Raw genomic sequence first — 12,432 nt, 5'->3', positions numbered from 1 at the left:
CTAACTAGACGGATGTTATTGCTTCAGAAATGCTCCTAATATTAATAGAAGTCGTAGATATACTTTGAAAATCTACCAATTATTATTGAACAATTTGTGTAATGTAATTCTGCAAAATAACTATTTTAAAAAACACAATTATCAGTTGGGTCGATTTGAAGTGCACACCCCTATGCTCAATCAGCGATCAACGCAGATCAGTGATGGGATGTCTTGGGAGAAGTCCCCAGATATGGGGGATTTTGAATTTCAAAGGGAGAATTCAAGAAAAGGAGTTTTTTTTGTAAAAAGTAAGAAATCTGTTGGAGTTTGAGGATGAGGATTATGTGTAATCATGCATTTTTTTCAGTGGCCATTATGCGCGATGTGTTAAAGGCTGATGCGAAGAAACTTAGATTGTCTGGAATGGTTTGTATTTATGAAAGATTGAATTATGTTGGAAGGGGATTTCCAATGTTTTCATAAACTAATGTAGCTATCTGGCTATGGCCCGATATATCAGTAGTTTTTTTAGTATTTGACATATTTTGCCTACTGTTCAAGGTTGAAATACAGAATTTTTCGAATCTGGGAAATGTTTATGAAATCTGGGGAGTTTTGGTGAAAAAGCTGGGGAGATTTCTTTTTTCGGCACACCATCACTGACGTAGATCAACGTGAACTTCGTGAACATTGCGAAGAAGTGTCAGCTTGTTCTGGTCGCGGCGCAGCTTGTGAACATTTTGGAAATAAAATGGATGGCGAACATTCATGCGGCGATTCCGTTAATTAGTCAAATCCATCTTTGTTACGCATCATTCCTGTATTAGGTAAATAGAAAAAGGTTTCCCGAAGATAACGAGATGCTAGACTTATGGTTTTATCAGTCCGAGCGTAGTTTACTCGGCGATGGCTCTCTTTGTACGGTGCGACAAACGGGAGATCGGGGTCGTAGATTCCACGAGGGTGTTCGGCGGAATGTTGTATTCAAATGTTTGAATTTTTACAGGCATCATCTATCAGTAACAGCTTTCTCAAAGGGAAACAAGAATGGCGCACAGGCGACGCGGTTACGATGATCGGCGGCGGTCTCAAGAGGCGGATGATTTCCGGGCGTCGCCGGGACGCTTCGGAGATTCCTCACGGGACAGGGAGGATCGAGGCCGCGAGCCTTACTACGAGGAAGAGAGCAGGAGGAAGCCTTTCGGTGGGAGGGACGAGGTGCGGTCGGAGGGCAACTGGGAGGAGCAACATCAGAACCAGAGCCGGGGTCCCAGGGGAGGGGCGGACGACGACAGCTGGGACATCGAACAGCAGCAGCCACAAGATCAAATGGAGAACCGGAGAGACCGCCGCAGAAGATATCAAGAGCAGATGCGCGACCGCAGGCAGCAACGCCACTCTCGCTCATCCGAAGACATAGACGACTACAACAGCAGAGATCAAGACTTCAGAGACAGCCGGGACGATTACAACAGCCGAGACGGCGGACGAGACGATTATCGGGAGCACAGAGGAGACAGGGAGAGAGAATGGCGGGAGAGAGAAGGCGGTCCCGGGGGCCGGGATCGTAGCAGACGGAGATGGAGGGAAGAGAGCCGAGAAGGCTCACCACAATCTGATTCTTTCGGTGATCCCAACATCCAACTCGGCGAGTGGAACTGCCGGTGTGGCGCCCTCAACTTCAAACGCCGCTTCACCTGCTATCGCCAGTACTGCGGAGCTTCTCGCAATGAAGCCGTTTCAGTCAAGTTTCCCATCGAGAAGCCGACCCTTACGCATCCGTCGCATCCTCAGCACCGCCCTCCGCACAAGAGGCCGCCCAATCCTCAACAACACCACGCCCCTATCCCCCCCAAACAGACTTACACCGTGGAAGATATCCCTCGACTAGCCGCCTATAGCGCTCAAATGTACGCGGCTAACGTTCAAGAACAAGCCACATACCTCAAATATTACACTGACTATTACACCCAGCAATTAATGCAACCTTCTGAATCTGATAAAGTCAATGCGGCGGCTGCCGTAGCTCAGTCTGCCATCAATCAGTTGCAAGCTCGTACGGCTGTAGTCACTCCCCCCAACGGAACCGACAACCGCATGTATCCCGTCCCCGACACCGCCACTTATCTGTATGACGAGACTTCGGGATACTATTACGACTCTGTAACGGGATTATACTATGACCCCAACACCCAGTATTACTTCAACAACCAGATCAATCAGTACTTGTATTGGGATATGACCAAGTTTACGTATTTACTAGCTAGCGCTGCTCAGCAGAGTGCGGCAGCCACTTCAGCCCCGGTCGTATCGGCCCCGGCAGCTCCTATCATCTCAGAATCGCCACCGGCCGAAGAAAAGAAGAAAGGAGAGAAGACGGACAAAGTTAAAGTTGCAAAGAAAATCGCTAAAGACATGGAGAGGTGGGCCAAAACTTTAAATCAAAAGAAAGAAATAGCTCGTGGTAACATGATGCCTGAATCTTCAAAGTCGTCTCTCGCTTCAGTTTCCGCCGATATCGGGTTCTCTGTTTTGGAACAAAGGGTTCCAGTTAACAGCGCTCCTACGGTTGCGGCCCCTCCGCCTCCTCCAACGTTGGTACCTTCATACGGAGCCGGGAGCGATAGCTCAGGCGATGAATCCGAAGGCATCATAGACTGGAACAAGCTAGCCTGTTTGCTGTGCAAACGACAGTTCCCTTCGAGAGAAGTCTTAGAAAAGCATCAGGTCATGTCGGACCTTCACCGTCAGAACTTGGAAGCTCTGAAAACCAGCAGAAGTAATAAAGACTTATCGTATCGAGATAGAGCGGCTGAACGTCGAATGAAATACGGAGAAGACGAACCTGTTATCGTGAGGAACGTTCGCCCCGATCCGGTAATGTCGAGCGTGCCACAAGCGATCGGGGAAGAGAATATTGGCAACAAGTTGTTGCAGAAGATGGGTTGGACTGCCGGGCAGGGTCTGGGCAAGGAGGGCCAGGGTAGGATAGGGCCGGTGGAGGCCCAGGGCGGGGGACTGGGCAGGAAGAAGGGTATATACACGGCTGGCCCGGGAGAGACCTACAAGGAGTGTGTCAAGAAGCTGACCATGGCGAGGTATCAGGACCTGATCGGATCCGAACACACCTGAAGATGGTGAGATTATTATTTTGATTACTCATTCTATTAAACCACACAAAATGACTTGTTATTTTTCAGATTGGTACCAGAAATTCACCTGCCAAGACTCAACTAGAGCGAGATGATAATGGATTAATATTTACTTCCGCATCGTTGATTTATCATGTTTTGAGTTTTTCTCCCCAGAGTTTAGCAGTTGCCGTCGCATGGGAAATGATTTTTCTATTTCCAATCCTCTTTACATTATTTATCGTATGACAAGATTAATATAATTATCGGGAACTATGCAGAAAATAAGGACACTCTTAATACGTTTATTTAAAAAAAAATACTCTGTAGTAATTGTTAGAAAGTATTAGTTTCCGTAAATGGAAAATTGCATTTTAATAGTTATTTTGTTAAAATTAAAACCTATTTTTACTTGGCGGCCATTGTCAAATGTTGATTTCAAATTTTTAAGGTTCGTTTTTTTCTTCTCTTATTTAAACCAAACCTGTGATCCTAAAATAGGTACTAAGGTTGTCAGTTTGGGTTTAATTAAAGTAAAACTAGTCTAGAAAAAACTTTTTAAATTATTATGTCAAAACATGGCTTGAAGAAAAGACGTCAAATTATCATTTTTTGTTTTTTACAAAATAGCTGCTGAAATGCATTATTTCTCATTTTCGAAAACTGAAATATTTACTTCTTCATTGTTATCTAACTAACTACACAATGGTTTTTATATTAATAGTTAGTATTGTCCCTACTTTCTGTATAGCCAGGTTGTTTTGGAGAATTTGAACAATTCTTTAATTTCAAAGTTAATTTTCAAGTTCTGTGAAAATTCTTTTTAGGTTCTGTTAATATTTCAGTTCTGTCAAGTAACTGGCCTATAGTGATACAATAACAGAAATTGAATAGGACTTTCACGAAACCCGAAAATGAATGTTGTAATTTGATGAATTGTTCAAATTCTATGAAACAACCCATCCTAATAATACCCCAAAATAAAAATAAAAAATGATTATTGAATCTCATGACAAATTGTTTGACAGACACAGAAATTCAAATGTAACATTGTCATCAAATTGCCATTTTGTTTTTTTTGACAACTGAAAGGTCCCCGTTAAATGCCAATTCTAAATAAGTTACAGCTTTTGAACAGATTGTGATCAGCAGAATAGGACAACCATCATGTTGTTGGGCTTGTCAGCTTATTACAATTTTATGTAAAGCTAAAACCCACCTAGAATGGACGTATAACGGGGACCTTTCAAATATCAAAAAAACAAAAAGCAATTTAATGACTTTGTCATACGTGAATTTTTGCAAAACAATCATTATTTTAAACTTCAAACAATGTTGGAAACAAGGTTTGCATCATCAAAATGTATTATTGTTTTAACCACGTTATCTTATTTATACTATAGAATACAGCAATGCTAGAGGAGAACTTCTAATTATTTCACCCCAATTTGACACTCGTTCGAACCTCATTTGTCAAGTTAATGTATATGTTAGTATCATCACCACAATGCTTTCACAATACAGTTTTCTTCACTGGTTCTAGTCTCTAGCTATTCCTTGGTCTGCAGTACAGAGTAATGAAATATACAGAGAGAGCTGTGAGGTGAACAAACCACCTTATGATTTTATCTCAAATATACATATACTTTCAGCATTATTAATTTTTTCTTTAAAAAGAAAGACAAACCTGAATAATATGAAAATATTTGAAACACTCCATTATTGTGAAAAGAGGTTGCTTGTGCAATAATGGAGACTAGCAGAGGAATTGAACCCAAGACACCTGGGTGGGACCGACGCATTCAGCCAATAACCGTGAAGCTAAATAATATTTATTACTATAGCGCATTATAGTTTCAGATGTTATGTACATTGCAGACTCCGTGCTTGTGAACTTCTGGTAATCAGGGTTACATAAAATGACATGATTTTCTATTCTTGTATGTATTATTTTCAGCATTATGTAACCATCAATCTATTTCAGCCGTGCCAAATGAAATATTATTTATTTATTGCGTATTATAGCTTCGAGTGTAACATTACAGACCCCGTGCTTGTGTACTAGAAATGAAAGGACACGTTAAACAGTTAGAATATTGATTGTGATATATCCTGTGATTTAAGAGACTTGCATGTGATTTGACCACAGAAGTGGACCTGCGATGCCACAAGCCCGGTTGTGGATTGGATTTCTGGTTGGCTAGTCATTTGTGGCTTCAGAGCAGTCCTTGATAAGATTTTGTGGTTCCTGTTACAGATTACCATGGCTTAGACATGAAATTCGAGCTGGCCAAATTTGGAGTGATTTCCTCGCGCTCCAAACTCTTTTTTGTATTGTATAAGTTTACTATTTTACCTTTTACTATTCGGTCCACGAGATCTTCCGCTGCGGGTGTTTTCAATAATACCAAAACACCAGCATTAACTTTATACTTTTTAAATAGAGATTAAAACATTTTTATTATCTTATTACTGAATTAAGCATAATTATTTATATATTGTGTAAGATAACATCACTGTTTAATAAAAGGCTGAATGTTTGTTTAAATACAGTTACTGTTCTTGCATCTTGACAAAACTAAACATTTAGCACTATACAAATCTGCTATTTTACAGGAACTAAATTAATGATAAATTTCTGAAAGCACAGTATAATTTTTTCATTTAAAAATATTAGTGCAAATATGATATTTTTCAGGAGAACTATTTAAATCTTTCAACAATGGTTCCTGTAAAGAAAAAAATCAATTGTTTTGTGGTTTAGCGGACCATTTGTACATAATATAGAGTTATCAATCATATTTATATTATGCGAAAGAGGACACAGTGATTTACGCACCTCCTTCTAAAACTTCTATGTAAAATAACAGATTTGATAAATTCAATAGAGTACTATACACAGATCTGTTTGCTGATCTATACATTAATACTTCTCATAAATTGAATTTAAATGAGACCTCTTCCTTTTAAAAAGATGAAAAATTCACACATTTTTTAAAATGGTTGTAAGAAATCTCAAAATATGCCAACCTCGTAGCATAAGTCTACGCATTTGCCTTGTGTCTGGTGATTTTGGGTTAAATTTCCATTGCAGTACAGAAACGTTTATCATAAAATAGCTGCTAGTTTGAGTACCTTACAAAAAATGCTTTATAGCTTTCGTAAGAAACATAAATGTAATTTATATTTTGTACATTTTCAAAAATAAAAATTGTTTGTTAAAATAAATGCGGCATTTTGCATTACGAGAATTTAAATTATAAAAATGTGTATAATCTTTGCTTCCACTTTAACACAATAAACTCTTCAGAATAGAAATTCTACAAATCTAGAAATAATAATATTTTTGGCTAAGTTTATTAAATAATAAGACTGCATCATTTTAATTTTCTTTGATACTTTGTTATTTCCAAATATAAGGTTTTTTGTGTTTTACAAAAATTCAAATGTAACAATGTCTTCAAATAGTCTTCGTTAAATGCCGATTCTAGGTCCATTTCAGCTTTTGAACAAATTGTGATCAGCAGAAAAGCACAACTATCATTTTGTTATGCTCGTCAGCTGGCCATAATCAGATAGAAAACTGAAATTGAAGGAGAATCAAAGTTTTAGTGGAAACTTGAAACTAAAAACAAAATGGTCATTTGATGACAATGTTACATTTGAATTTATGTGAAATACACCAACCTAAGGATGGGTTGTTTCAGAGAATTTTAACAATTCATCAAATTTCAAAGCTTATTTTTAAGTTCTGTGAAGGTTCTATCCAAGTTCTGTTATTATTTCAGTTTTGTGAAACATCTGACCAAAAATTATATAATAACAGAACTTGAACAGAACCTTCACAGAACTTGAAAATCAACTTCTAAATTTGATGAATTGTTCAAATTCTTCGAAATAACCCATACAAAATGTTGTAATATTATTGAGATTACGTTTGATGAGCGAAGATAACAAATGCAAGGTGTTTGGTAACTTTGTTTAACCTGAATGCGACCCACAAGCAACCACAAGTTCCTGAACACCTTGTACTAACTATACTACTTAAATAAACTAAATACTTATTGTTAACTTAGCTTGGAATTTCAACGTAAATATTTAGGCTCTTGCAATAGATTCTAAATTTCACAAAATTTATAACATTGATGTAACTTTTAGTACCTATCTATGAATGTTATTTGGTCTTAAAAACAATTATATACACATTGTTTTTTGTTAAAAATAATAATCTTTTTTCACTATTTAATAATTCACAATTTTTGCTTCAAGTAATGTGATAAGCTTCATCGTAAAATGAATAGTTCAGTGTAGCTTTGTGTATATCACTCTATTTATACAAACCAGTGTAAGCATCTCCGTGCGCTGCAGTAGCTGTTAGATACAATAAAAAATTCGTTTCTCTGAATACAAGCAGGTAATTCTGGGAAAACACTTATACAAGGTTTTCCAATAAGAGGTGTTATGTTGAATAGCCCACTATTTCGGTAGATGTTACTTTTGAAGCTGTCATTTTTTGACATTTGACAAGTAGAAACTACGCCATTAATAAAAATGGAAAGATACACGCTTCAACAACGCATTGAAATTATTAAAATTCACTTGAGTGAATCAAATACAAATCATCTTGAGTGATGAGGCCCATTTCCACCTCGGTGGCTTCGTCAACAAGCAAAATTGTCGCATCTGGGGCTCGGAAAACCCAAGAGTTATTGTTGAAAAGCCTCTCTATCCTCAACGTGTGACTGTTTGGTGCGGTTTATGGTACGGCGGAGTCATTGGACCTTACTTTTTCGAGGTTAAATGAGGCTGGAGCAACAGTTACGGTGAATGGATTGCGCTATCGAGAGATGATTAATGATTTTTTATGGCCGGAATTGGATGGTATTGATCTGGACAACGTTTACTTTCAACAAGACCGCGCTACGTAGCGCACAAGCGCCATTGATCTTTTACGATTGAATATCAAAATAACACCTCTTATTGGAAAACCCTGTAGTAGTTTATATATATGTATATAAAAAAAATTAAGTGTTCGCTTGTTCAAAATCTTAAATTTCCAAATTTTCTCCACCGATTGCCTTGAAATTTTGACACAACGTTGCATTCGAATTCGCGTGTGTTTTAATATACCTATATTATATAGATGTCACCTGTGACAGTTAAAAACATGCTTTACATCTGTGACGGGTAAAAAAAAAAACAGCGCAATTTTTTGATCGTTTTATTGCAATTTTAAAATCGTAATCTGTTGGATGTAAAAGCAACACGCTCTATCGTTTCTCTATCTGCACAGAAAGACTGAGCCACAGCAACGCTTGGCATGGTACAGCTAGTTATTTTTATAAAAGTGTAAAAATACATTATTTGGTAAGATGAAACCACTAGATTATTACAAAATCATCAGCTGGCGCACGGTGAGATTTAGCATAACACGTAAGTCCCAACTCGCTGGTCTATGGCATCCAGATTGAAGTATGTTATACGACCTGGCTATTCAGATCTTGTCCGTAAATCATTTCAATCAATGTTTGTAATTATTTATTTACTCTTTATAGTATTTATCATGGGCTGGCTTATTTCCTGGTGGCTATTTCTACCAACAAACCATGTTTCAATTCTGGTATCTTTAACAGGGCGATACTGGCAGTATTACCACTTGTTAATTACCAGATGGAATCGGTTTGCATGTTTGTATAAAAGTATAAAATAAAGTTTGTATAAATGTATAAAAGTACTCAATATTACAGTGATTAATTTAATCACAAAGTTACAGATTTACAAAATGGTTCACATTTCTTCTACTTAGGACGGGTTGTTTCGGATAATTTGAACAATTCATCAAATTTCAACATTCATTTCCGGGTTCTGTGAAAGTCCTATTCAAGTTCTGTTATTATATCATTGTAGGCTAGTTGCTTGACAAAACTGAAATAAAAACAGAACTTGAAAAAATCTTTCACAGAACTTGAAGATGAACGTTGAAATTTGATGAATTGTTCAAATTCTCCGAAACAACCCGTCCTTAATGAAATTTCCTCTGATAATTAATAAAAACTATTCTTTTTTAAATTTATTAAAGCTTATAATTATTAATACTAATTTATTAAGTGTAGTCTTCCACGTACATGCATTTAAGGTTAGTATTCATAACACATCGCACACACAAACAGATAACTCTAGATATTCAAATGTAACATAGTCATCAAATTGCCAATGAACTCCATTTTTTTTTTTCTTTTTTCTTTCACATTTGAGAGTTCCCTGCTAAATGCCTGTTCTAGCTCCGTTCAGATTATCAATTTCTGATCAGATTACAAGCACAACGCTTTTCTGCTGGTCACAATTTTTATAGAAAGTTGAAACGAACCTATAATCTGCGTTTAACGGGGACCTTTCAAATGTAAAAAAAAACAAAATGGCGATGAATGAATGATTGATCTCATGTTCATTCCGTTGTAATAATCCATTGCACATGACATTTTGATAACACGGTAAGTAGTTAGCTAGAAATCAGAAGCTTTAAGAATTTTATAGCAAATTTATCTAGGTTAGCCAATCGAAATACATAGTTCAATCATGCCTGAAGCAATAATACAGATTATATTTACTGAAATGAATGTATTTGACTCTTTTTAGTGTATTATACATATTTTTCACAACTTCCTTCTTTTGCCAAGTTAAGATCTGAAAAATACTTGTAAATTATGTTATATTGTATAAATTTAACAGTGGAAAATAAATATTATGTCGAGATCTACGGAATGATAATAAAAAAAACAATTATACCCCTAATAAATGTGTTTAATTCTTATTTAAAAAAAAAATCATCATTTCCATTTTATGATTAACTGACTATCCGTCACTCCGTTTCTTCGAAGTGGTAGATAGGTGGATAGACTACCACACACTCCTCGCTTCATTCTCATTCATATATACTTTTCTGTTATTCAGATTCTTGAAATCATTTGATTACTCTTTGTAGAAGATGATTCGTCGAAAGTACTTTAAATATTTTGTTAATTACCATATTAAGTATTGGAGAAACACCGCAGATGGAGGTTTCTGTGATAGCTCAGTGGTTAGTGGGGGGTTGAATGCGTTTTTTACGCAAATGGAAATAATTTAAGAGCTTATAATAATAATAATTTCAGTCACGACTGCGTGACCTTTTTCATATTAAACTTAATTTTGGCTTGAAACGAAAAACCAAACAAACGAAATAAATTAAATATATCGATCCGTCTGATTGACAATCTGTTGTTAACGGACCGATTGCCTTCTCTAATGCATAGACGCAATGTAGGCATGCTGTGTCCGTTCTAGAGGTATTTCAATGGAGCCTGCTCCAAGGTGCTAGCAGCATTGATTCCTGATGCACCGGTGCACGTGCGCGATACTCGACGGACACAAACTGAACACACGGTTGACGTTGGCTTCATGAGAACGAGCCGTTTTTACGACTCGTTTTTGTGTAAGTCGGCTCGTATGTGGAACGAGCTACGGGCATCTGTTTTTCCTCCCTCCTATAATCCGAGCCTCTTCAAGGCCCGCATTAACAAATCCCTTCCTACAGCCCCTACCTTATTCCGCCTCACAACGCCGCCCAACCGGGTGGTGACATAGTTCCCCTGTCTGTACACTGCACAGGCAGGGACGCTCTTGTGAGGTGTCACATAAAAAAAAAAAATATATATATATATATATATATATAAATGGGTAGCTAATTACTTACAGTAAATTATCAACTCAATAATCTGGAAAGCTGTGGAATTATGGTATCCCCAACTGGAGTATGATGATAGAGAAGGGAGTGGAAAATTTGTTATAACCCTCAAACAAAAAAGCGCCGCGGGCCAAATTGCTTACATGGTATCCATAGACTAAACATCAATGATGGTATCCCTAATTGGGGTACATATGTGCTGTGGGAGAAGGATAGGAATATGAATGAACTAGCTGACGTTTACCCGGCATTGCTCGACTTTTCTGTACTTTCAAATAGCATAATATCCATGTATTATATATATATATATAAACCTTCCGGAAGAAATTCTCTAAATGATAGTGAATACCCTATCAAACTCCGTTGCATAATTTAAAAGAAAAACAGACAGACGCGGATAGAGACTTTATTTTATACTATTTAGAAAAGATACATAAAAAGCTCCTATTTTATATTATATACAGTGTTCCATTAAATATTTGGGTGTAAAAATTGACAATAAACTACGATGGGAAGATCACGTAATAAATGTTACAAACCGTATACGGAAACTGGCATATATCTTCAGGTCATTACGAAATATTCTAAATAAAAATACACTAAAAACGGTATACTTTTCTTTATGCCAATCAATTATATCTTACGGTATAGTAGCCTGGGGAGGATGCTCTAACACGATATTAGATCCATTAATTAAAGCTCAAAGATTGATAATGCGGACTATTTACAAAGTACACTATATTCACCCCACGAAGGACTTATTTAACGACTTCAAAGTACTCAACATAAAATCCATATACGTCAAAAACATATCCTCCTACTATAAATTCAAACATACGAAAAAAAATATTTTTGAATCGACCCATAATACAAGATATTCCAACAAATCCAATTATACTATTCCCCCAATAAAAACCTCAATGGCACAAAGACAATTCAACTTTCTTGCTCCAAAAATATTCAATAATTTAACGTTAGAAATAAAATCAATAGCCAAATACGACAGTTTCAGGAAAGCGCTCGGGGATTTTTTGATGTGTGATTGTTATAGTGTTAGTAGCTTATTCCAAGTACTCAGATAGAGATGTATATATTGTTTATATACGTGAGGATGCGTCATATGGGTGTATGTATACATGTGTTGTTACATGTATACATATAGGTATGTCTGCTGCTATATACACATGTGTGCTTGCATGCACATATATTAAAAATTATATATATAATTATGTACATTTTTACAATCTAATGCTAATTTACTTCTTTCTCCTTTCTAATTTCTATCTTCTACTTTTTATTACAATTTTTCCAAAATTTTAGCTTCATCTATAGTTACTAATTTCATATGTTTACACTAGATTTCATATTTCATACAAAGTAATTACACTCAATTGGTCACCATGAAACAGGCAGCCGCCTAGTATGGTGATTCATTATATCTACTTTATGTAAATTTCAAAATAATGTAACATGTATTAAATAAATAAATAAAATAAATATATTGTATCTCCAATAATTGGGGGTACCTATTTGGTGTGGGAGAAGGGAGATTGTATTATGAATTAATACATTCACAAAGACACGGCAAAAGTGCAG

General features: G+C 36.5%; 1 protein-coding gene across 1 annotated transcript; it reads left to right on the top strand.

Annotated features, from left to right (window-relative positions):
- Positions 1-671: 671 nt before the first annotated feature.
- LOC149411886 (uncharacterized) lies at positions 672-10,019 on the top strand. The gene is made up of 3 exons (XM_089646603.1): positions 672-809; positions 989-3,119; positions 5,371-10,019. Exon 2 carries the CDS (start codon positions 1,030-1,032, stop codon positions 3,112-3,114), a length of 2,085 nt encoding a protein of 694 aa, XP_089502729.1. The 5' UTR covers positions 672-809; positions 989-1,029; the 3' UTR covers positions 3,115-3,119; positions 5,371-10,019.
- Positions 10,020-12,432: the final 2,413 nt, after the last annotated feature.

This window comes from Hesperophylax consimilis, chromosome 24 (assembly GCF_061612785.1).
Source record: "Hesperophylax consimilis isolate HC1 chromosome 24, BYU_Hcon_1.0, whole genome shotgun sequence".
NCBI classification, from domain to species: Eukaryota; Metazoa; Arthropoda; class Insecta; order Trichoptera; family Limnephilidae; genus Hesperophylax; species Hesperophylax consimilis.
The sequence above is the reverse complement of the archived record's forward strand: the minus strand, read 5'-3'. Positions and strand labels throughout refer to the sequence as shown.

Coding starts and splice junctions, on each gene's coding strand:
- LOC149411886 (XM_089646603.1), top strand. CDS start 1,030: ATGGCGCACAGGCGACGCGGTTACGATGATCGGCGGCGGTCTCAAGAG.